The sequence below is a fragment of the Leptonychotes weddellii genome, chromosome 5 (genome assembly GCF_054177405.1).
Source record: "Leptonychotes weddellii isolate Sample4059 chromosome 5, ASM5417740v2, whole genome shotgun sequence".
Taxonomy (NCBI): Eukaryota; Metazoa; Chordata; class Mammalia; order Carnivora; family Phocidae; genus Leptonychotes; species Leptonychotes weddellii.
The window spans coordinates 76,526,970-76,553,436 of NC_138373.1; the positions used below are offsets into that span (position 1 = coordinate 76,526,970).

Sequence of the window (26,467 nt, forward strand, 5' to 3'; positions counted from 1 at the left end):
TGTTTAAGTCAAAGATCTTTATTTTCAGTTTCTTTTCAGACAAAGGTCTTGCAAGAATCACAGATGAAAGATCATGCACAAATCACATTTTTTCCTCCACCACAAAAATACAGGTTCAATCATTTTTAAAGATCAGTTTTGAGTGACCCAGATAGCTGGGAAAATGTGGCTGGATTTTTTTCTGATCTACCACAGAACTTTCCAAGTCAGTTCGAAGGATGCTGTCTATCTTGGCTGTCTGAGCTCCCACCAGGAGAGAAAGAACATAGACGGAATATGCGTATTTCATAAAATTGGCAGTACATGGCTTTGAAGGGGAAGTTGGTGAAGCTGGAGACACAGTTGGAAGCTGTGCTCCCTCCTTCTCCCCTCAGGAAGCGGACACAGAAACAGACATCCGGGAAGCTGTAGTGCAGCGAATTACTCATGCTTTTACCAGCCAGACCTCATTGCGACGTCCGTAGGGCTTCATGGGAGGGTCATAGCCAGTGCAGAAGTAGACGTCACTCCGGCAGGTGGCCGTGCCCTCCAGGGCGGTACGCAGCTGGGTGGCATGAACTACATAGTCGGCTTCCTTCGCATACCCACCGAACTGCCTGAGATAGAAGAGAGTACAGGGCTGGTTAAGGGAAGACGTGATCTCCAAGAGAGGGGGGAGTCTTTTTTATTTTTTATTATTTATTTTTATTATTTTTTTAAGATTGTATTTATTTATTTGACAGAGGGGGAGGGGTTACAGGCAGAGGGAGAGCAGAGATGCAGGCTCCTTGCTGAGCAGGGAGCCTGATGTGGGACTCTATCCCAGGACTCTGAGATCATGACCTGAGCCGAAGGCAGACGCTTAACCGACTGAGCCACCCAGGTGCCTTTTTTTTTTTTTTTAAGATTTTATTGAGAGCGGGGAATCTTTAAAAAAAGAAGTCACTTGCTACTCTCACTATGACAAGCATGCTGGAGCAGTGAGATGGCACATCTGCCACTCCCTCGATGGGTGGATCTGACCCCCCCCCGAGCCTCAGATCCTCGTTTGTGCACCTGGGATATGCTATCTTTTTCCTCCAAGGTTGTGATGAGCATTAAATACAATAATGGATGTGAAAAACTCTAATGCAGAGCCTGAAACACGGCAGTCAAGTACTAAGTGTGAGCTTCCCTCTCTTTCCTGAAATGTCCCCGAGTGACGGTAGGCCGCCCTTCCCCTAGGCCGTGCCTTCGCCCTTCTCTCTAGCTCTCTCCTGCCTTGGCATCTCCTCTTCTAGGCCCCTCTGTCTCCAGCTGGGGAAGGAGGAAGACGCAGGGGCTTTAGTTATAGCTTAGAGCTGCAGCGAATGCTTCTCCCCCAGCAGATCCTTTCTGATGAGTGAGCACATCACAGCGCTGACACATAGCAGCTTTGTTAAAAACACAGAGCGACCAAAGGCAAGGACCCGAGGAAGTCTTGGGAGGCCCCTTGGCAAGCTTTAAGCATGCCCCAAATAAAGAAATCACTTCTAATAAATCCCTTCTCCTGCACAAATCATGAAAGCCTTCTTTTTCTAGTAAGTAACAAGACTTTCCTAAATCAGGCTTTTCTCTTAATGGCAGAAGGTGGGGACAGAGAAGGAATAAAGCTTGCCTTTTCAAGATGATTATTTCCCTCCTTACGTCATCTGCCTACGCTCCAAAATTCATCCTGTGGCCTACTCTAAATATACCACTCTAAATCTGAGTTGCACTAAAATCTTTATTAGAGTCAAATATGTCCCCATTTCTAATGAGCTTTATGACTCAAAAGTCTGAATCTGCACCAGGCCAAGATTAGGCGAAATGCATTATTTTTGGTGGGGTTCTCTGAGTCATGCTTTGCTCTTTTATAAGTGGTTAGTCATGCTCAATGAGCATTCAGCATGTTGTTTACAGGGTTATTGATGTAAAAACACCCAGGATTTCATCTTTAAGGGATTGGTTCTTCCAACATCTAGACAATCACTACAGTACACAGACACAGCCAAGACCAATTTGGAATAGAAGACGCTTGGTTCAAGGATATTGAAGAAAGATCATAAGGCAGATGAGGAAAGTTGAACTCTAGCTTCACTGAGGCTCGAATGAGAGGAAACTGGATTAGTAGACCGAGGATGGACATTAAGGATAAAGACTGTTCTGGCAATAAAAGCCAGCAAGACAATGGAATTACTTTCAAAGAACGTCTATAGGTTGAGAACCACTTGCCTGAGACGAATCAGATGTTGAACGTAGGGGCAGGTGTTGAGTGCCCCCTGCATCCCGCACTCATGCTGTGACACTCAATTATTATCCCTGAAAATGAGCCATGTTGGCTCTTTAGGCTACTGGGTTTTAGAAACGTCCAAAGAAAGAGTGGTCCTCAAATACCTTCACTCATCAGTCAGTGGCAAAAGGGCTAGTTGTGTGCTCAATCCTACCTCGGCCCCTTTCTAGCTCATGGTCTTGGGCAAATGCTTTAACTTCTTTAACCTTCAGGTCCTTCCACTGTTAAATAGGGCTGATTATATCCATCTTCGAAGGCTATTGTGAAGATGAAGGGAGACAAGATGGCAGACTGCTCAGCACAGTGCCGGCTTACAAGTAGGCCCATAACAAGCAGGAGCTGTTACCGTTGCTTTGCAATTGCTCAGAACAGCCATCCAGTTCCCTGCCTCCTGGGGTGAGGGGCATGACAGGGATCTCAAGTAATATCAGGAACCCAGGAAGAGAGCCTAGTAACGAGCTGGCTCGATGAACAATCTCATCTTCTCGATTGGGCTTTCTTGCAAAACCCTATTGAGTCTTTAACCCCACTCCCCCTTCCCATTCTTTTTCCTTTTTTCTCCTTGCTCTTTCTTTTCTTTCTCACTCTCTTCCCCTTCCTCCCTCCCCCTTTCTTTTTCTTTCTCTTTCTTTTCTTTTCTTCTCAGCACTTATGACCTTCTAACATACTATATAATTCACTAATTGTGTTCATTGTTTATGGTTTGAATTTCCCAGTAGAATATAGGCCCCATGAAGGCAGGAATCTTTGTCACTTTTTGTACACTGGCGTGTAGCCTGAGCACCTAACACAGTACCTGACACATGTTCAATCCCTTGGCTAAATCAACAATTCTGGGGTAAACAATAAAAGTTAGTGTCTTCAGGTCTTCGGATCGATAGACCTCAAGATGATTGCACTTAAGACTGTCTGCCTCCACATTCACTCACTCATATAATGAAACCTGAAGCACACTAAGGGGACAGTGGTGGGAATTCAGACAGGGAAACTGGATTAACTGGAGCCACACTGGGAAGGGCCATGAATGCCATGCCAATGACTTTGAACCTGATCTTAGATGCAAAGGTGGACTTACGAAGGCTTTGAAAGTAAGGGGCTGACATGATCAGGTTGTGTTTTAGAGAAATCCTTCTAGCGGCAGTGGAGGGAAAGAGATGGACTCGCTGGAGGCCAGGAACAGCCACGTGTGAGATGGCAAAGGCCTCTGGACAAAGGTAAACTTGAGAGGTGACTGATGCGAGGGGAGGGCAGGGAGAGGGGGAGTCGAGGATTCTCTAGGCTTTCCAGTGAAGTCTCTGGATAGAAACTGCTGCTAGGGATGCTAGGGTGAAGAAAAGGAGGAGTGGGGATGGTTGACATTATGGTTTGGGGGCCATGTTGATATGAAGGTGCGTCTGTGAAATACATTCATGCAACAACTATTGTGTACCTAAGTGTGTGTCAGGCACTGTGCAAATCTCCTCAGACCTGGGAAGAACTGGAGCCAGAGATCCTGATTGGGGAAGGAGGTGGGTCTAGTGACAGATCCTGGGAGTCTTCAGTGAGTAGGTACTGGCTATAATCATGGTAAGGAGGGAGACAAGGCCTAGATGGTGAGCAGACTGAGGGTCAGCAGTTTGCTCTTGGGAATCCTAGTCCCCAGGTGGTGGGTGGAAGAAGTGGCCTTGGAAAGGGCCACTGGAGAAGGAGTTGTCTGAGAAATACAGAGACCCAGCAAGTGATATGGAGAATGTCATCGTCTGCAGATTCTTAAATTCACTAAAAAAAACCCTCCCAAAACAAAACAAAAACAATTTAAAAATATTTATTCCCAGGCTGACTGAGATGCTGATAACGAAGATAAAAATTTCCCTCTTGCTTCATCATGGAACATTCTACTAGAAAATAAGCAAAGCGAATGGGCTAGGAAACAGCAGATCCATGTGTTCTCCTCACGGCCGGTCTAACCAACACACCCTCACCCAAGCACAGAACTGCACAAACAAGCCAGAAAACCAAACCCTACCAGGCACATGACCCTACTATACACAGCAGAGGCCTAGTGCTGGCTCCTCAGCTTGTTCGGGGATAAGCCACCCTCTTCCCTCCACGCCCCGCGCCGCGCCCCCCCCCCCCGCCCCCCAGCTTCCAAGCTGTACGTGGAGGGCAACACAGTGCCCACAGTCTCCGCATTCACAAGCATGTTAGAGTGTGACTTCAAGAATTCTCGTAAAGCACTTTGAGCTCCTCAAAGGACATAAACATGAAGTCTACACATTATTTTTGTAAGCCTATTAACAAGTCTCTGTCTCCATCTTCAAAGAAGCTCTCCTCCAGGGCACTGTATTTTATCTCCCCCCACGTCAGAGTTCAGTACTGGAACAAAGACTTTGGTTACTATGGGAACCGAGGAAAGACACACACACCCCCTGGATTCCAGAAACACAAAAGGAGCTGACTACAAAGGTCTGGAAGAGGTTTGTGGGGCGGGGATGAGGCAGGCTAACAGATGGAGGCTTTGGTCCCAGGAGGCAAGAAATCATAATGGTTGAGGCATGCAGTGGGGTTGACGGAAAAATGCATGGTCTGAGCCTTTAACAATCAACAAGTCAACACAAATTTGGGGAGGGTCTGCTATGCATGTAGCTCTGTGCTAGGCAAAAGAAGTGTAAGACTAGGAGCTGATAATTGCATGTCAACGGGAAAGAGGCTTCACCCCAGAAGGCATTTCATTCAGTCAGACTGAACCATACTTACTGAGTTGAGCATGACGGGGCACAAAACACAAGCTAGACACCACAGAGCTGTAAAGATGACAAAGACGTCTTTGTGCCCTTGTGAGGTCTAACTCTAGTGGTCAGGCAGCAACACACATAAAGATTATATAGGGCAGAAGGAAGCACTAGAATGAAGGTAGAAGGTACAGACGGAATGTTCCGGGGGTGGGGAATAGGGAGTGATTGGTTCTGACTTAGAACATGAAGGGAAGGCGTTATAGAAGACCTGATATTAAGCCGTTGTTTATTGAGCATCTCTTCTTGATGTCTTGATGTCAGCAATGAACAATATGACAGAAATGCCTGGCCTCACATGGCTTCCACCAAGGAGAAGCTGGAGAAGGGCTGCAGGAGGAGCTGGGCGAGTGGAAGTGGATGCTGCATGTGGACGTGTTTGGGGGGGCATGCCCTGAGATCAGGTGGACACGGAGTGGGGTGTGTTGTGGATTAGATGCCACGATGAAGCATTTTTACTAGGCTTCGCTGCTTGGCTAAACATTTGGGGACCCAACCCAAAGTCTACCCAACCCCCGACTCATTTTATTACCAGCCTGGGCTTTGTGCCCAACCCTAATGTGTGCCCGAGGCCCACGGGCAGAGTTGAGAGGCAGGGGGAGGGAGTGGGATGGGTCCCGTGCTCTAGGGCTGGTGGTGATGAAAGGACACCTTGCAAGGGGCAGAGGTGGAAGAACCACGAAGAATCAGGAGGACACAGCAATAGTTCTGGGGAGGACAGCTGAGTTCCATTTCTGACGTATTGATTTGGGAGACCTTGGGGAGGCTTAGGTGGAGACACCTCCCGGGGGGTCGGGGGGCGCTGGTGCTTGGGAGACATGGCAGCGCCAGCCATGTTGACTCAGGCTCATCCACCCAGAAATGGTGATTGAAGCCTCTTCCAAGAACCTGTCTGTAAAGGACTGGGGGTATACCTGACCCATTGTGGGGGGACATGGTGATTAACTAGGTTTTAGATTCAGAATCTTGTCACCGGCAGACCTCTCAGAAGTGAGGTGGCTTCAATGTCAGAGGTACTCGAGAGACACATGCCAAATGGAACCAAGCTTGCCACTGAGCACACACGTTACACAGCGTAACTGCTGCTCGACTGGGCAGATGATACTTGAATTCCTCCAAGGCAAGCGTTCATCACCCTGTTACCTGTCCATCTTACTGGTAGATACTTTATGCCAGAAGGCTTTTCAGTAAGAAATGTGCTTCCCGGGCGCCTGGGTGGCTCAGTCGTTGAGCGTCTGCCTTCGGCTCAGGTCATGATCCCAGGGTCCTGGGATCGAGTCCCACATCGGGCTCCCTGCTTCTCCCTCCCCCACTCCCGCTGCTTGTGTTCCTGCTCTCGCTATCTCTGTCTCTGTCAAATAAATAAATAAAATCTTTAAAAAAAAAAAAAAAAGAAATGTGCTTCCCTATAATTTTAGTCCGCAAAGACCACTTCTCATCTCTGAAGTAGCACAGGCCTGGGGCGCCTAGGTGGCTCAGTTGTTAAGCGTCTGACTCCTGGGATCGAGTCCCGCATCAGGCTCCCTGCTCAGTGGGGAGTCTGCTTCTCCCTCTGTCTGCCGCTTGCCCCGCTTGTGCTCTCTGACAAAAAATAAATAAAATTTTTTTTAAAAGATTTTATTTATTTTTTTGACAGAGAGACACAGCGAGAGAGGGAACACAAGCAGAGGGAGTGGGAGAGGGAGAGGGAGAAGCAGGCTTCCTGCCAGGCAGCGAGCCCTGATGCGGGGCTCAATCCCAGGACCCCGGGATCATGACCTGAGCCGAAGGTGGATGCTTAACGACTGAGCCACCCAAGTGCCCCTAAATAAATAAAATCTTTAAAAAAATAAATGAATAACACAGGCCTGAAATACCAAAGATATTTGTTTCTCATCTATTTTCCCCACTAGGATGTTTTTCCTGCTTCAAAGAGCGGACATTTTGCTTGTTCCCTGCTTTATTTTGAGCACTGAAAATAATTCTTGGCACAGAATAAGTGAACAATGAATACATGTTTTTTTGAATGAATGAATAAATGTGTAAATGGCCTCATCTTGGTCATCATGTTGAGTCTGGTGAATGCTAAGGCATTTAAGAGAGGGGGAGAGATGGTCAGGTTGGAGATTTTTTTTTTTTTTTTTGAGAATTGAGAATTTTTTTATGGTCAGGTTGGAGATTTATGGATGGTAGGGTGACAGTTGAAGCTATGGGCGGGGGCCAAGATCTTTAGGGAGGAGAGCAAAAAAGAAAAAGAGAAGTGCAGGGAAGGCAAGGACCAAGACTTTCACTCACTCACTTACTCCCCAACTTTTAACTGAGCACTTACTAGAGGATAACCCAAGGCCCTACCCTCAAGAATATTCTAGTGAGGGAGACGATCATAAACACATGAACAAAGAGGTATATAATGCAGATGAGAATAAGTGAGGTGAAGAAAAATCAAGCAGGGTAAGAGGACAGAAAAGGAAGGGGTGCTATTTTTGATAGAATGATCAGGTGAGGCTCCTTGAAATCAAAATGACAGAGTTTAGGCATTGAGCAGACCAAGGAGGCAAAACTGTATTATGTCCCCCATGGCCAGAGCCTCCTGTGATTACAGATGGGCGCTGGAATTATCTAGGAACTTGGCTAGCACTGGTCTATAGCTCTCCTATACGGAACACCCTTGAGGCTTAGCAGTTCTTTCCAAAGTTCTGTTCCAAGCTGCCAGTGGCCTCAGTTAGGGCCTGGGCATTTAGAAAGGACAACAGCGGCATCCCTAGGGTCCCTGTGGCTGGCAAAGTTGTATCACACACACACTTCACTGGACCCTAACAACAGTGTGTCATACATTCTATTCTATAGATGAGAAAACTGAAGCTCAGAGAGCCCAGCTATAAAACTCATAATTATTAGGGTTGTGGTTTGAACTGAAGTATATCTGTTGTTGCTTGACTTTTGTGTTGTTAATTCTAGTAAAACTTTATCTGATTCTCAGAGGGAGGTGAAGTCAAGAACAGGAAAACAGGCTAACACTTACCGAGTGTCTACCTAACGCCCAACATTGTAGGCATCTACGGACACCATGTTTTCTCCTCATGACAACCCTGGGTGTTAGGTACTCTTACCCCATCTTGTACTTGGGAAAACTGAGGCACAGAGAGGCTCGGCGACACGCCAAAGGTCCCACGGCTGTTGAGCAGGAGAGCTAGGACTGGATCACAGGTCACCCCGACAACAAACTCCTTGTTTCCAACTCTTTCCTTTTGGCCAGACATTTCACTAAAACCATCACCCTCTCCTGCCATCGGTCTCTGCTGAACCCTGTGCTGCACTGCCCTCAGGAGGCTGAGCTGTAACCTAAGTGGCCTTTAGGGAACACAGAGGGACCTGGAATATGGCCACTCATACAAGTGTGAGGATACTTCTACTGCCTCTTGTGACTACCAAGAAGATTCTGATAGTGTTATTCCTTCCTAGCCTTCTATCCATTGACTGGTAATACATACCACTGATAAATGCATCATCCCTTTTGAACATCTCTCCATGAGGTCATACAAAAGGAAGCCTGAATTAAGGAGGCGAGCCTTTCATTTTAGAATTAATTTTGCCATCTAATGCAAATACACTTACGTGTATTTGAAATAGTACTTTTGCCTTCTACTACCTCATTCACTCTGCCTTCCACAGTAAGGGACTCTTAAACGCACATTTGACTGTGCAGTGACACCAAGTGGCTAGTTGAGGAATAACAATGCTAATTTAAGACCATGGGTTAGGTTTAAAAAAACATTCACAGAGCCATGCTAGACAGCGTATTTATCACATTCATCTGTTTAGGTTTCAGAGAATTAATAGGAAACTTCCGCAGACCTGACTTAATAGTACCTTTTAAAGAGATACCCTGTCCCACTGTAAGGAACTAGGCTTCCTCGGAGAAATGGCTATTTCCAGCTCTAGGGCAAGAAATGCCAAGATGTGCTTGGAACATCTTGTCACACCAGACAGCAAGGAAGCTACCATGGAGTACTAGAGTCTTGTCAAAAGGACTAGGAAACCAACTTGAAGAGGCTCCCACTGGCCAAAGATAGGACAACGTGAGCATCAGTAAGAACAATTGCAAAGAACTGAAACACATCAGTTATGTTTCAATTCGTATGTTTATACTGATCCTCAGAAAAACAGAGACCAACGCCACCTTCCCTGCGGAGCATGTTCAGGAATGAAATCATTCTTCTGAAAACAGGCAAGAGAAGGCAACAAGCTAACGAGAAGGTGTCTTGCCTTTTTTTCTGTGACTCCATCTCAGGGAAACCAAATAGCAGACGAGAGGAGGTTTCTCTTTATCAAAGTATGCCAGCTAATAAGTGAAGGAAAAATGGAGGACACGATCATTTTACAAACTCAAATGAAGCAAGGCATCTAGGTAAGGTGATCTACAGTTACTGACATCACAAAAACAGAGGCAAGCAAACGGGATGAGCCCCCCATGGTAGTATACACCACTACCTATGAAACATGCTGGCCGAAGGCGCCAACCTGAAGCTGCCCATGCCTTCGGTTCTAACTGCTAACTTACAGGCAACGCCGGAGGCAGAGGACATGTTAAAACGCCATGGAAAGGCAGTCTACAAAATTCAGGCTATGGGAAACAGTAGGACAAATGATCCATAAGCAGCCTTGAGAAATAGAAAGGTGCGGTAGAGAGAAAAGCCACAGATTAGTAAAAGCTTAAAAGGTGTACCAGCCAACTGCCATGGATGGATTTTACTTGGATCCAGGTTCAAACAAACTTTAAAAACAAATGATCAGAGTAGTGGGGGAAATCTGAACACTGGACAGTTTCTATTATTATAACATTAATGACACGCTGAAAAAATGTTAGGAGTAATAAGCCATTAGGATTGTATTTTTAAAAAGTCTTTAGTAGTCACACTGAAGTATTTATGGAGGAAAATATAATGTCTGGAATTCGCCCCAGAATAACCCAGTGGAGGGGCTGGGTGGCAGTTGTGAGGGTACACACGACACAGATCTGTCCTTGAGTTATTATTGAAGGTGAGTGATGGGTTCCATAGGGTTTCATTATCTTATTCTTTTTTTTCATTTGTCAGAGAGAGAGAGAACGAGCACAAGCAGGGGGAGTGGGAGAGGGAGAAGCAGGCTTCCCTCCGAGCAGGGAGCCCGATGCGGGGCTCGATCCCAGGACCCTGGGATCATGACCTGAGCTGAAGGCAGACGCTTAACGACTGAGCCACCCAGGCGCCCCTCATTATCTTATTCTATCTTTTTATAAGTTTGAGAATTTCCATACTAAAAAGTTAAGGGCCAAAGAAAACCATCAGACCTGCTCGTTACCCTGGCTTTGCTAAAACAACAGCCCCATCTACTTGGAGGCTTACGTGAACTGATTTAATCACGTCAGCCTCATTCCTTATGAAATCAAAGGGGCGAAGGGAAAAAATAATTACTGAAACCTCCCACAGGTCACATACATTAAGTCATCTGTAAAAACAGAAGCATCTTAGTAACTACTGAAAGATACTCTTTAGTAAAAGTCCTGTGAGGTGGGTTGCTATGGGCACTTAACAGATGGGGAAACTGTCTTAGAGAGGCTGAGTGGGATTCAAACTAAAATAGACTTGTTCACTAGAGTGCCCCAGGCTGCCTCCCAAGACACATGGGCAAGAGAATGGAGAAGAGGGAGAAGGAATGCGGGTGAGACAGTGGAGACACGGCACCCAAGATTTAAGGAGGCACTCACTCACAGTGCCAATCCTGCACTTGGACAATTGTGAAAGTGGGTGCCTCCTTAAATTTTGTACTACAGCCACCTCGCTTCCCCACCCTAGTCCCTGCCCTTGGGAAAGATATTCTTTACCTAGAGTTTGCTTTCCCTGCAGCCTCTGTAGTGAAGGCTGGGAGGTCTGAAGGATGAGTGGAGTAGAGGAGCCGGAGGTTCTAGGGCCAGCGGCCCGGCTGCAGTACACTCCCTGTCCTCTGGGGGGCGTGCGTCACCCGGCCTACGACTGCCCAGAGCAGCCCAGCTCGTTCCCAGCATTAGTGTTAGCTCCAGAGAAAGCTACACCCTCAGGTAGCAGTGTTGGGGCAAGGCAGCCAAATAAGTAGGTTTGGAGGCCCCTGGGAGCGGACAAAAACTGTCCACTACAAGATTATTTGTGTATTTATTTTTCTTCAGGTTGTTCTAGAGTAGAACCAAATCCACACCTATAGTTAATATTGGAAAAGATCCTGGTCTGTGACTGTACATGGTTCAGTGCTTGTCACAAAGTAGGGTTTTAACAAATGGGGAGTCACTGATTCTCTACAACAGACTTGGTTTCTGAAGGGAGGTTGGGCCCAAAGAATAAAACATGCAACCATCTGCACCTGTTAATGCTCTATAGTCAAAAGGAACACAACCCCAAATGGGGCTCTGGAAACAGGATACGAATGAAAATAGGATGCCTGTGTGCTCTGCTCAAAGGACTGTGGACAATGAACAACTGAGGGGGTGGGCAGTCCAGTTCTGGCAAATACTCCCTGCCCTTTTGGCATTCAAGAAGAGCATGGGGTAAAAAGGAGGGCCCCCAAGTCCTATATATATTCATATACTCATTTATGTATTCATGACCCCAAACAACAGCTTGACTTAGATATTCCCTGAGTCTCCCAGAACCCTACTGTGGCTAATGTAGATGTTCAGCTTAAGCCGTGGGGATACTCTATCCACATTAATTTGGCAACTGGCAAAGTATTTATTCAGACATAATGCAAATGTTCGTGTGCTGTAAACTGAAGAAAATGAAATGAGAAATTGTCAGGACTCAGTATTTAACTTAATTCATCAATAATACAAAGAAATAAAGAAAATAAACCTATTTGTATCAAAAAGAATAAAATACCTAGAAATAAATTTAACCAAGGAGGCAAAAGATCTGTACACTGAAAACTGTAAGACATTAATGAAGAAGATTAAAGAAGACACAAATAAATGAAAAAGATATTCCATGCTCATGGATTGGAAGAATTAATATTGTTAATAATTAATTAATTGTTAATTAATATGTTAATATTAATTATATTAATACAATTAATTAATTGTGACATACTACCAAAAGCAATCTACAGATTCAATGCAATCTCCATCAAAATTCCAATGGAATTTTTCACAGAAATAGAAAACCAACCCTAACATTTATATGGAACTACAAAAGACCCCAAATAGCCAAAGCAACCTTGAGAAAAAAAGAATAAAGCTGAAGCATATTTCCTGATTTCAAACTGTATTACAAAGTTAATGTAATCAAGACAGTATAGCATTGGCATAAAAAAGACATATAGGTCAATGAAACAGAATAGAGAGCTCAGAAACAAACTCATGCATGTATGGTCAACCAACTTACAACAAAGAAGCCAAGAACAGTCTCTTCAATAAACAGTGTCTGGAAAATTGTACAGCAACAGGCAAAAGATTGAAATTGGACTTCTATCTTACACCATATACAAAGAACAATGCAAAATAGATTAAAGACTTGAACATAAGACCTGAAACCATAAGATTCCTAGAAGAAAACATAAGGAGTAAGCTTCTTGGCATCAGTCGTGGCAATAATCTTTTGTATTTGGCGACAAAAGCAAAAATAAACAAATGGGACTACATCAAACTACAAAGCTTCTGTACAGCAAAGGAAACCATCCTACTCAATGGGAGAGTGAATGAAAAGGCATCCTACTCAATGGGAGAAAATATTTGCAAATCACACATCTGATAAGGAATTAAAAGCCAAAATATATAAAAAACTCCTACAACTCAATAGCAAAAAAAGCCAAACATTCTGATTAAAAAATGGGCAGAGGATCTGAATAGACATTTTTCCAAAGAAGACATACACATGGCCAGTAGGTATATGAAAAGATGCTGAAGATCACTCATCATTAGTGAAATGCATATCAAAGCCCCAGTGAGATACCACTTCACACCCATTAGAATGGCTAGTATCAAAAAGAGAAGAAATAAGTATTAGCAAGGCTATGGAGCAAAGGGAACCCTTGTGTACTGTGGGTGGGAATGGGAAGTGGGGCAGCCACTGCGGAAAACAGTATGGAGGTTCGTCAAAAAATTAAAAGTAGAACTACCCTATGATCCAGCAGTTCCATTTCCGGGTATATATCCAAGGGTATTGAAATCATTATCTTCTTTTTTTAAAAAATTTTTTAAAGGGATGAAATCACTATCTTGAAGAGCTATCTGCACTCCCATGTTCACTGCAGCATTATTCACAATAGCCAAGATACGGAAACAACCTCAGGGTCCATCAAGAGATGAATGGATAAAAATGTGATATATGAAGCAATATTAGGCAGCCATAAAAAAAGAAAGAAAATCTGCCATTTGTGACAACATGCATGACCTTAAGGACATTATGCTAAGTGAAATAACCCTGACAGAGAAAGGAAAATACTCTATGATCTCACTTATATGTAGAATTCAAAAAAAAAACAAAAACAAAACTGAACTCATTGATACAGAGAAGAGATTGGTGGTTGCCAGAGATGGGATGTGGGCGGGGAGTGGGAGAAATGGGTGAAGGTGGGCAAAAGGTACAGATGTCCAGCTATAAGATAAATTAGTCCTGGGAATGTAATGCAAAGCAAGGTGACTATGGTTAACAATGCTGTCATGTATATTTGGAAGTTATTAAGAAAGCAGATCTTTAAAGTTCTCATCTCAAGAAAAAGACATGGTAACTATGATGGATGTTAACTAAACTTATTGTGGTGATCATTTCATAATATTTATATATATCAAAGCATTATATGTTGTACACCGTAAGTCAATACAATGCTATAGGTTAATTAGATCTCAATAAAACTGGAATAAAATATAAATGTAATGCAAATGCTCACTGCAGATGGTCAAGAAATGGTTATGGAGATCAGGTGTTACCCCTGGATGCCTAAAGAATCATCTCCTTACAGGGAATAGACAGTGATGCTTTCTCTCTCCTCTATCTTAACGCTGTCATCCGTGGGAACCGGCGGGTTGCTCTGAAACTGGTTTGGAATCCGGAACCAGACTTTTAATTTCTTCTGTAGGGAGCCGTCATCACTGGGAAACACAGCAAAGGAAATAGGAACGGTCATCCCCATTCCGATTCCTGAAAACAGAAAAACCCACAGAGTGAGGTGGGTATTACAGACAGAACTTGCTCAGGACTGTGGAAAATCTGCTAGTCTTATTCTTCCTCCAAGACAGTATGTTTTGTTCTTGAAATTGATAACAAACCTTGTAGGTGTTAAAAATGTATAGTCAGATACATATGAAACACCTCTTATTTGTATATATTGGAAATAGAACTGTAGTGACTCAACTCGTTTGGAAAAAATTACTTGGTAATATATAACAAGACTGTAAATATTTCAGTATCTAATTAGTTTTTTAAAAATTTTTAAAAATTTTATTTATTTATTTGACAGAGAGAGACAGCGAGAGAGGGAACACAAGCAGGGGGAGTGGGAGAGGGGGAAGCAGGCTCTCCGCTGAGCAGGGAGCCCGATGCGGGGCTCGATCCCAGGACCCTGGGATCATGACCTGAGCTGAAGGCAGACGCTTAATGACTGAGCCACCCAGGTGCCCCTCTAATTACTATTTAAATATAAATTTTAAGGAAGTAATCCAAAATATGGGAAAGGCTCTAGGTAATAGGATATTCATTGTAGCAAAATTTGTTAACTGTGAGAAATTGGGAGCCATATAAATGTTCAAAACAGGAATATGTCTAAGTAAATTAGACACATTATACATCGTGCAATATAGTGTAGCTATCAATAATTACGCTTCAGAAGACTATTTAGCAATAGTGGAAAATAGCTATAAGTAACTATAAGTAACAGAAGGATGTACAATTGCACAAACACTATGATTAAATTTTAAAGACCTATTAAAAAGCCCTAAAGAAATACAGTCAGAAGACAACAAGGATTGTATTAAAAAAGATGGATCAGGGGTGCTGTTTTGTTATTTTCAAGATTTTCTTTAAGGTTTAATCATTTAAAAAGTTTTTTTAAAGATTTATTTATTTATTGGGGGGGAGGGGCAGAAGGAGAGGGAGTGGGAGGGAGAGAGAGAATCCGAAGCAGACTGCGCTGCCCATGGAGCCCGACTTGGGGCTTGATCTCAATACCCTGAAATTACAACCTGAGGTGAAATCAAGAGTTGGATGCTCAATTGACTGAGCCACCCAGGCACCCCAAGTTTTATCATTTTTATACATATATTCTTCTAAAAAAAAGTTGCAACGGTATTAAGAAGGAAAAGAGTTCTTCCTGACCTCGTACTGGTTGCCTTATCATCCAAAGCCTGATTACTTTGGTGCTACTAAATGTAACTGAGGTTAATACCAGTTTCTGACTTTCTAAATTATCAGCTTGAGAAATATCCTACAAATTAAACATCACATCTCTTTTTTCACCTCATTTTCTGACCCATTTTGGGTTTGCACTGATTCTAAAGAGCAGTCCAAATTAGAGAGCTTTAGAGTTAAATTCATATTTAAATATGGTCTACATACTGACAGGCACACTGAAACTTTGGGCCCATCATTTGAAAAATGGGAGCACAGCCAGCACAGACTGCCATGTCTAAGAGTGGGACAGCCTAAAAATTCTCAGACCCTTCATTTGCCAGGACAGAGCCGAGGACCCACCATACTCATCAGTCACTGAGCCTCAGCGCTCTGCAGGTTCTGAGCTACCGGGGGACGGGGCAGAGATGTTCAGCCTGGAGGCAGAGGTCTCAAGTCTGAAGCTAGCCTGGCGCTGTGACTTGGCTTTCTTCAGTCAGTCAACCAATCCAAAGATACTCTAAGCACTATAGGGTTAAAACCCCCAGAGTGTATGTTCACGCCTGGGAGAGAAGCATGCGTCCGTGATATGGAGCAGGGATACCACACACTGAGGGGTAGGCTGGGATGAAGTCATTGTGGTCCCCCTAGAGTGTCCTTGTGCACACAGCCCAAGTTCACATGCTACTGAAGCAGGTGGTGACAGGTGCTCTGTGGCCCCTCCTTGTATTTTCCCCTGATGACGAGACCTAGCAAGCTTGCCTCTGAGACCAGAGCCACACCCCTCGGGGATACTCACCCTTGTCATTGGTGCCTCCCACGTACTTCATGACTTTGGGCATTGCTTCCCGTAGACCCTCATCCACAGGCTTGTCTGTCACTTCCACTGTGGCAAACCGCCCGCCCTCACAGGTCCGTTCCTCATAGGAGACATCTTCCTAGAAACAGAATATACATGCTTAAGAGATTAAAAGTGGCAACCTGTGATTACTCTAGAATAAGCGGTAATGACCCAGTCATAAGAACTGCTAAAGAACTTTTCCATAACGAACCTGGGCATGGTGACAGGGTAGAAGAGACAGTAGGAGTATGAAGCGCCATGAGAAGAAGATTCTGGGATTTCTTACAAATGTGGAATCAGCAGAAAAAACTTCAAGTCATCAATACGCTCAGAGAGATAAGAGAAAATATTGCATTCCCAAGCCACTCAGAACATCCCCAGAATGCTAGAAAAATAGAAGGTTCAGAGATCAAAGAGCTCTTAGAAATTAAAAATACAACAGAAATGAAAAATTCAGGGGAGAAGTCAGAAGATAAAGCTGAGGGAAATCTTCTAGGAAGTCAAGTAAAAAGGAAGGATGTAGAAAACAGAAAAGGAGATCAGAGGATCAAGCCAGGAGATCCAACATCTGAATGACAGGAGAGCCAGGAAAATGAGAAGAAGAAAATTGGAAAGGAGGAAAGAAAGAGATCCAACAACAATGCCACAAACTCAAAGGCCCCAGGATTAGCCTCATTCTAGAAGCAGGGCCGCAGGTCAAGAAGAATCAATCAGAGTGAGACAAACCAGAAGAGACTCTTAACTATAGAAAACAAACTGAGGGTTGCTGGAGGAGAGGGGTAGGGGGATGGGGTAACTGTGTGACGGGCATTAAGGAGGGCACGTGATATAATGAGCACTGGGTGTTATATGCAACTGATGAATGACTAAACTCTACCTCTGAAACTAATAATATACTATATGTTAATTAACTGACTTTAAATTAAAAAAATAAAAATAAAAGATCTCCATGGCAATTTTCACAAAATTAAAAAAAAAGAATCAGAGTTGTTCTCTTCACTTGTACTCCCAGACTTGACTCCTCATTCCAATTCATCTCGCTAAATCGTACCCCCCACTCCCCCTGAACGCTCAGCTCCAGTGCCACTCCCCCACAAAGCCTTCCTCCCTGGTAGGACCCCCTCCGCCCGTCATGACCACTCTCCCTGGGAGTCTCTGTCCTTAGGTCATTATCCCTTGCCTTATGGACCCATGCAGCCCTCCTCCTCCATCCCCCCTCTTCTTCCTTGTCCTTTGATATCTCATATGATATAATTTCGTATTCCTTGAACATATGCTATAAGCCGGTGTTTTTCAAACCTGAAAAAGAATCACGCTCCAAAACAAGAAATGCATTTTTATATCATGCCCTCTCAAGAACATACACGTGATTGAAACAAAGTTTCACCAAATAATACTTTACCCTTATGGAGGGGAGGCTTTCTGATACTAACCTTTTCTTTCTTTCCTGTTGACTTCTACTCTACTCAAGTGAATTTTATTCTATTCTACTAAAAGAAGAAAGACGTACTCTATATTGATTTTGCTATCTGGTAACGGAACACTGGTGCAGTTTGAAAAATCTGCTATAAAGTCTTTGCAGACAAAAACTATGCCACGGAGCATGATAAATTAGATGCTCAACGGGTGTTTATTTATTAAGGAGCTGCCTCTCTTACCAATGATTATGAAAAACAGACACATGAGAGAGGACTTGGCCCACCCTGGCTGGGCAAATAGGCCTTCCTGTGACATCCTAGATTGAAACTTTTCAAACCCCAAGGGGACAGAATGACTCTCTGGAGGTGGGTAGGACTGTGGGGCCATGAGGCCTGTATAGTCTGAAAAAGTACATTTACATTATAATTCTATGTTTAGAATGAAAAAAAATACCCATTGTTTTTTGGTAATGCAAAATGAAAGGAGAATAGTGAGAAAGGGCCCCGGGAAATCTGAAAGGTTTCTGAATGCCAGTTTCATCAACTTCCCTTCACTTGGGACAGGGGAAATTGCACCAGACTAGGAGTAAGAGGCTACAAATCAAATCCACTGTGGCTACTAATTCCGAGGATGGCTGTGAGGCCCTCCCCTTGGAAAGTGTCACATTTCCAAAGGGCCTTCAGTAGCAAACCATGTTCTATGAACTTGGAGTGTTTTGCTCTTTCTGGCTCTGTCACAGCAGAGACTAGATTCACCCTTCATTTGAGGTCCCATTGAGTCTTGCCACTTATGTTTAAAATTCCAGAAACGCTACTCTGTGACTCACAGAACTGCAGCCTGAAAACGGTTTTAAAGTTCATCCAATCAAACTGATTTTCCCGAAGAGGAAATGAGGAACCAGAGGGACTGAGTTGCCCAGGAACACACAACTACTAAGTGATCACACTGGAACCAGAATTCCAGGCTCCAAACCCTAGTCTAATGCTAACTACAGGACTCTGTACTAAATGGGGGATGATGCGAGCACTTTTCAGTATCTTCCTTTAGCTCCTGAGTTAGTTCTTTCTGACAGACATTTGTATGCCTGTGTCCAAGTCTGAAGAGGGGCATCTAAAGTCATTGAATGCGGCTTATTCTCTCACAGATGGAGAAACCAATGACAAGCTCTCACTGGAGAAAAGAGCTGGTTGGCTCTTTCCTTCATTCTTTCTTTCCTTCTCTTATTCATCCAACCACCAACAATGCAGTTTCTACTATGTGCTGAGCACTGTACCAGGTGCTAAGATACTGATGAAAGACACAGTCTCTGACATCAGGAGGGGTGTGGTCTAATAGAAGTAGCCAGGAAACCGGGGTATAATCTGATGGTATATTTAAGAGGAGAGGCAGGGCAGCATGGGAACACAGAAGAGGCCTACTTCGGTTATTCTGGGGGGCAGGGTGTGTGTTGATGTGCTTGGCTAGGTCAGGCTGACCTTGAGGTGTTTATAGATCATCCAACTGGACATTCAGTCACTGATGCATGGATTTATTGAGGAAATATTATTGAAAACCTCTGAAAGTTGCTATGGATTTGGAGGGGAGTCTAGTGGGGTGGTGAAAAGATTATGAAATTATCGTATGATGTAGTAAATGTTCTGATAGTTCAGGGAGGGTGATTTCAGGTAGCGGGCACCATAGATGTACAAGAGCAAAGGGGAAGAACAATATGCGGCAGGTGAAGAATACAAGTGCTTCACTGGGCCTAGAGCAAAGGCTGGGGAGAGAGGGGCTGGAGATTCTGGCTAGGGCCAGACTCCTGAAGAACTCCTAGGCTGCCACAGGGAGGATTTTGTAACCATTGTTCCCCCGCGCGGGAGTTGAGTGCAAGTCAGTTTCATCTACCCCAAATTAGTTCAACGGACTTTGTGATCCAAATGTGGGACTTTGAGTGGGAGGGGTCCTGGTGCAGAAAGGAGTTCTGGGGATGGTATAGGTGATCTGTGCTCTCAGCCTCTTCCCTAGGCAGAGGGTCCACAGCAAGGAAAGAAAGGCTGCCAAGAAAGGAATCCAGTTTGATTCAGAGAGCCAAGGCCCCCATGATACTTCTACCAATCTTTTTTTAAAAGATTTTACTGATTTATTTGAAAAAGAGCAAGCAAGAGAGAGCATGAGCAGAGGGCAGGGGCGGAGGGAGAGGGAGAAGCAGACCCCCTGCTGAGCAGGGAGCCCGATGCGATGCCGATGCGATGCGGGGCTCAATCCCAGGACCCTGGGGTCATGACCTGAGCCAAAGGTAGACACTTAACAGACTGGGCCACCCAGGCGCCCCATAATTCTGCCAGTCTGTAAGGCTCAACTCCACCTCCTCTTCTTGAGTGATCCCTCCTTCCTATGAACTCCAAAGGCAGAGAACACTAAGGCTAGAAGGGCCCCTTCATATCTATCAGTTCATCTGCTTCCTGTTACAGATGAGCAAACTATTCATTGCGCAGCTGGATATGTGGGCCTGGAGCTCAGCAGGAGACTGACATGGGGAGATAAATTTGGGAGTCATCAGCAAAAGGGGTAACGAAAGCTGTGAACGAAACTGAGATTGCCCAGGGAACATACACAGAGCATTCTGTATCACTTGACATGTTAATGAATGTCCTACCTGAAAGCACTCGTTCACCAAGTTCTTAACCTCTCCCAGATGGTCCAGGCACCAGCTAGCTTCTACCTACCTTGCCAGCCACACCCAGAGCACTTCCTCACTGGCCTTCTGCTATTTCCTTCAATGCCATGGTCATTCCTGCGTCAGGGCCTCTGTACCTGCCTCCTCTTCTGCCTGGAGTACCTCTTTCCTGTCCCTGCCTGATGGACCCCTACTTATCCCAAAAGTCCCAACCTAAAAGTCACATCCTCAAAGAGGATCCTCATTTAAAACAAGTTCCCATGAGTGCCTGGGTGGCTCAGTCGTTAGGCGTCTGCCTTCGGCTCAGGTCATGATCCCAGAGCCCCGCGTCCGGCTCCCTGCTCAGCGGGGAGCCTGCTTCTCCCTCTCCCACTCCCCCTGCTTGTGTTCCCTCTCTCGCTGTGTCTCTCTCTGTCAAATAAATAAATAAATAAATAAAATAATAAAAAACAACAACAACAAAAAACAAGTTCCCATGATATTTTTTATAGCCCCTTGGACTTTCACAACAGGAGTTATTGTAATTATAACTGAATAATAATGTGCTTAACCTCCATCTGCAACCATAAGCCCCATGGGGTCGGGGGCTGTCTATGTTTACCACTGTATCTCTTAGCATCTAGCACCATGTCTTGCATATGGTAGGTACTAGGAGTACTTGTGGGAAAGAAGGCTGTGGAGTAAAACCCGGTTTTACTCTAAGAACAAGGAATACAATAGACATGGCTGGGTAGACAGATGAGCAATAGTCTAACTGTATCTATGCTGGAAGAAAGCAAACTCACAATGTCTTAAGGTGGTACTACAGCAGGTCCCATCTGATTTGATAGCAGCTATGCCCATAAACTCTCATTTGAACCACTGGATCACTGTGAAGATTTAGGTTTGAGAAATGGATATTACAAAACTACTCTAGTCCTTTAGGGAGCAGAATTTAAATAGAGTTCTATTTCCGCAGGAAAAAAAAAGCACCTAAATTAGCACAGCTAACACATTTGATTCTTCAAATTTAGTGTCTTTAGTGTGTGTCCTTGTCACATGGAACATAACAGCCCACCTTTGTCCCAGATCCAGCTAGCTTATGCTTCCAATCAGATGAGGATTTGGCCCATGGCCGCAAACACCAATTTTCAACATTCCCTGGGAACCCTGGTCAAATTCAAATCCCAGACAGGGATCTTGCAACAGTGCCTCTTGCTATGGGATTTGCAAGGTCCTCTACAAGGTCAGTTTTTTTCTTTGCCACCTGCTGGGGTGGGTATCCATGTTGATTCTGGAAGCCAGCTTTTTCATTCTAAGAAAATTAATAATAATAATAATAGCCAACCTAACTCAGTACTTTCTATGTGTCAGGTATTATTCTAAATATTTTGCATGGATGTGTTCATGCAATCCCTCCAATGATCCTGTGAAGAAGTGAGTGTTTTAATCTTTATTTTCAGGTGAAACTGGAGCACAAGGGGTTAAGTAACCTGCCCGAGTTACAGTGGGCAAGTGGTAGAGCCAGGATTCAAACCTGGGCTGTCGGGTCCTAACCCGTCCTAGCAACGTGCACAGGTTGGAAAAAAATCCCATTAAGATGTCAGTTATTCATATCAGTTCTGCTCTGAGCATTCACAAGACCCACCTAATCCAACACAGAGCGCAGTGTGTCCCCCTCCTTCCCGAAGCAATGTGGAAGGTGCCTGATAAGTTCCGCAGCAGCATGGACCTCCCCACCACAATCAGTCCTGAACATCTGGTGAGCCCGAACCTGAGCTACACGGGGCCCACTGTCTGCCATCTATCTTGGCCCAAGAAAGTGGGCAACAGTTCCTGACCCAGACGCTATCCGGGGCAAGAGAGATAATTTCAGGGAGAGTCTGTCTTCAAAATAATATCCCCCTGAATTTGTATATTTTTTTAAAAAGGCATATAACTATCTTTGAATAGTTAAGTAATTGTCATATAGGCACTGTCATTCTCATATTATAGTTGAGGAATTTCAGGGTCAAAGTGGTTAGGAGGTTGAGTGGCTTACCCAAAATTACCTGTGAAACTAAGGGGAAGCTAGTGGTTACCATACCCAACCAAGTGCTAGGTATTTTGTTGAACAACTTATAACTGGTTATCTCATTTAAACTTCCAAACATTCTTAGAAGACACAAATTATTATTTTCTCTTGTGATCGGCTTCAGAGAGGTTAAGTAAGTTGCCTGTGACCACACAGCTAGCAAGAGCAGAGCTGAGATGAGTTCTGACATAATGATATTACTACATTTGTAGGGTGCATGACTTTACCAAGCAGTTTCATGTTTTTTAAAAATTTAATATTTATAATTAGTCTGGGAGTAGATGAGAAAGATTTTTATACCCATTCTACAGCTGCAGAAACTGAGATCATTCAGGTTAAAAGATCTGTGTCAGCCTGGTAGCAATATCTCATATGGCGCCATATTCCCATCAAACGTTGAGGGAAGATGCTTATCAGGGAATTGTATTTATCCCTGGAGGCACCAAATCAGTGGCAGGTGACACTGTTATCACTAAGGGTCTAAAGGGAAACAGAAACTGCTAGAGGCAGAGAACAGAGGCACCTCATTCCAAGAAACTTATTTCATAGATAACAGAAGAGCTGAGATGCCCAACAGGGAACAGGGAAGCAACCCAGAGGTTGGTGAGTACCCTAGGAGACGTAGAGGGAGGATTCTCTGTTACTTGCACTCAGATACCTGGATCACTCGCTGGACGCTAGAACCATAGTGGCCTGTCTAGAATGAGCTGGAGCTACAGAGAAGCTCTTGGTGCCAGAGACCTGATAGTTCGGAGAAAGAGAGGGAGAAACACCTTCTTCCCGTCCTGCTCCCACTAGTGCCTCCCTCTGGGTGAACCTCGCTGCGAGTTGTCTGACATCAGAGCCTGGGAAGTAGGCAACTGGAATCCACCTCCACTCCAGACTCCAGACTGAGACCCAGGAATGGGCGAGGGAGGAGATCTGAGGACAGACAGATTGCAGAACAGCCCAGACCCTGCACTGGCAATTGTCTATTAACCCAAAAAGACCGAGGGAGCTGGATTCCACTACAGAAAGGAGAGCTCTCTGGGAGCTGTTGGTAACATGGGGATTCTTTAAACATTAGGGCCAACAAACATCCTAGACATTCCTGGGCCGAGTCCACAGACTGGCGTGCACACCTCACGCAGGCCCAGTCTCACCACAGACAGATTCCCGTGGCCGGCAGTTTACGAACACTGGTAGGCAGTTGCCACCAGGTAAAACTGACATGATTTGCCCTACTCAAAACCACAGCCTCATTCCTCAAATTCCCTATTCCTTCCTGCCTTCCCCGCTTGTTTTTCTTCACAGCTTTGATCACCATCTGATAACGATGTATTTGACCTGTTTACTTGTGCATTAGCCACTAAAGCATAAGCTCCATGAAGACAGGAGTTTTTGTTGGTTTTGTCCCTTGTTTTATCCCCACTGCCTGTAAGAGTGACCGGTATGCAGATGGCACTCAACAAATAATTACTTGTTGAATACATTACTTTTAACTTGGGAGAGTTCACAGGAAGAATCTGGATTTCTGGTTTTCCTTAAAAATCTGGCAACCCTGGTTTATATCCCTGCATAGCAACATGACTGCCCTTTGTAGAGGGGGCCTTGAGTTCTCCCTCGGATTTGCCTCAGTCCCCACCTTGCCTTAGAGTCTAACACTGCCAGCTTCACTCATTTCCATGGCCTGCCTGGAAGCTTGTAGGCATCTGAATATGTCGCCCCTGATCTGCGCTCAACTTGGTCATTCTAAGTGCAGCTGAGGGAACTCAGAGACAGACAGATGAAGTGACCAGCCTCTGGTTATAGCTGCGTGAAGAGTCCAGACTAGAGTCTGGTTGAGGGCTTTTGTGTGACCATCAGCGCACTAAGTACCAAAACTTGGCCCCCAGACAACACAGTCCTTTAGCATATGAGGTGCTGAGCGGGGAGCTGAGTATACAAAGGGCACAAAGTACGGGCTTGCAAGGAGACTATAATCTAGTGGCAGACTCTTTGTTTTCAGGGGGCAGTCCAATTTGCTTGTGTTAGCACTGATGTCAATTTGGGGGGATAGAGCAGTTATGCCCTCTTCACCCATCCTGTATTCTAGAACCCAACTCTGGGAGTTTCACTGGCCAGCATACCATTTTACGGCTCTGGGCCTTTGCGCATGCTCTTCCCTTTTCTGCGCCCTCCTAACATCCCAGAGACCCAGCTAAAGACACTTCCTCCGGGAAGTCCCCCTCATCAGCCCCTGGCAGAATGGATCGGTCCTTCCCCTATGCTCCCTCCCTTGCAAGTTTACTTCTGTGGAGCACAGATCTTGTTCTTTTATACTCATTTCTCCAGTAGTTGGGAATTTCTTGAGGACAAGCACGTTTTCGGTCTTTTTGCACCCAAAGGCCTCTCAGCAAATGCTCGGTATGCTTAGGATGTTTAAAAGAACTAATGCATTCAACAGGCGCTGTTCTATCGCCACGCCGGGACTCCTCTCTTAAAGCGATCTCTCCTCTTTGTCCCCCCTCCTCCCAGCAGAGCCCTCAGCCCGCTGCTCCGTACTTCCCTTTTACTTCCTCCTTCCCAGTTCACGTGCTGGGCACTGGAAGGCCGTGCCTCCCGCAGAAGCCAAAACGCACATTGTGGGGCACACCGCTGTCCCACCTGCCCGTCAGAACCCGCTCCAGCCCCGGTCAGGGTGCGGTGCGTGGGGGGCGGCCCCGCTTCAGGTCCTCGGCAGCCCTGCAGGCCTACCTTGCCCCCTTTGCTCAGGACCTGCCAAGGCCACGTCTCTACGCTCCCGAACAGCGAGTTCTTGATCACGCCCAGCATGGTGCGGCTGCGGCCCTCCGGACGCACCTGCGGACTCGGGGCTGCAAGGGCGGCTGGGTCAAACGGGCCCGGGTCGGCTGACCGGCGCCTCGGACTCCGCCCCGCGGAGAGGCCCTCGGAGGTCGGCGGGGCGGGGCGGGGCGGGGCGGGGCGCGGCGGGCGGGGCGGGCGGGGCGGGCGGGGCGGACGGGGCTCGGCGGGCGGGGAGGAGGAGCGGTTACGCCCCGCCTCCGCCGGCCCCTCCTCCTCTGCGGAGTCGGACTACTGCCTGGGGCCTGGACACAGTTTCTCCCGCGTATGGGATTTAGGCCGCTGCGGTGGAGAACTTTTTACAACCCGCCCCCCACCCCCACCCCCCCATCCACCCCGGTTTCGGCTCTCCCGTACCTGGGCGCCAAACTTCCAAGCCTCTGGATTCCTCTCGAGCTTTTTTGGCTCTCCGCCCTAAGGTCTACCTCGAGTACGTACTGCATAGACACGGTTCAAAATCTCTGTAGCCCCCGCCCCTAGAGACACCTGATTGCGGCATCTCCACCGACGTATCCTGGTTTGTCTCTCCCTCCACTCTATTACCTCTCACCTAGACGATTGAAAAGCCATCTTAACTAGTTTTCTCCTTACTACTTCCTTTCCTTTAATCAGTTTTAATCACAAATTCCACGTTAATTTCCCAAAGCGTGGCTTTGCTCTTTGGGTCCTTCCAGTCAAAATCTCCTAATCAATTTCATTACCATTCGTTGAGTGCCTGTTTCTCGACAAGTATTTTACAAATATCATTCTCTACTCCTCACACCACTAAACATACATATTTTATGGCCATTTTACAAAGGAGGAACCTGATACCCAGAATAATTAAATGACTTTCCTAAGGTCGAAAACCAATGTGCGGCCTGGCCAGGATTTGAATCCTGTCCCGGTCCTTGCCCCTGTCACTTTATGGGGCTCCTGGGTGGCTCAGTTAGTTGAGCTTCTATTCTTGGTTTCGGCTCAGGTCATGATCTCATTGGCCGTGGGATCGAGGGTGTGGGGGGGGCCCTCCCTGTTAGGCTCCCCGCTCAGGGGGGAGTCTGCTTGAACATTCTCTCCCTCTGCCGCTCCCCCCACGCGCAGGCATGTGGGCTTGCGCGCGCTCTCTCTCTCTCTCTAATAAATAAATATTTAAAAAAATCCGTAACACTTTTATTTTTCCCTGTCACCTGACCTCTTACAGATCCACATATGTCCGGCGTGTGGCACTACTTGCCAAATACCCTCTGTATGTTCCTGTCCCCTGCACCACGGAGATGCCTCCACCGGGACGTCCCCGCCTCCCCCCCACCCCCCGGCCGTTGCACCCCTTGGTATTTGACTTCTCTGAA

General features: G+C 45.5%; 1 protein-coding gene across 2 annotated transcripts; it reads right to left on the reverse strand.

Annotated features, from left to right (window-relative positions):
• HEBP1 (heme binding protein 1) lies at nt 1–25,235 on the reverse strand. Of its 2 annotated transcripts, none has more exons than XM_081821259.1 (4): nt 24,942–25,235; nt 16,147–16,285; nt 13,982–14,162; nt 1–596 (listed from the first exon to the last, which is right to left on the reverse strand). In XM_081821259.1, the coding sequence occupies exons 1-4, from the start codon at nt 25,107–25,109 to the stop codon at nt 425–427; spliced, it is 660 nt and encodes a 219-aa protein (XP_081677385.1). In that variant the 5' UTR covers nt 25,110–25,235; the 3' UTR covers nt 1–424. The 2 variants fall into 2 exon arrangements, with proteins under 2 accessions (XP_081677385.1, XP_006749164.1); XM_006749101.3 differs by having other exon boundaries at nt 25,032–25,229.
• Between the last annotated feature and the right edge of the window lie 1,232 nt (nt 25,236–26,467).

What these genes read in the sequence shown, in the direction of transcription:
- HEBP1 (XM_081821259.1), bottom strand. Translation starts at nt 25,109, where the DNA reads ATGCTGGGCGTGATCAAGAACTCGCTGTTCGGGAGCGTAGAGACGTGG. An exon ending in GAGCGGGTTCTGACGGGCAG is followed by an intron (nt 16,286 to 24,941) that starts GTGGGACAGCGG and finishes TTCTGTTTCTAG; the next exon opens with GAAGATGTCTCCTATGAGGA. An exon ending in AGCATCACTGTCTATTCCCT is followed by an intron (nt 597 to 13,981) that starts GTAAGGAGATGA and finishes CTTCTATCTCAG; the next exon opens with GCAGTTCGGTGGGTATGCGA.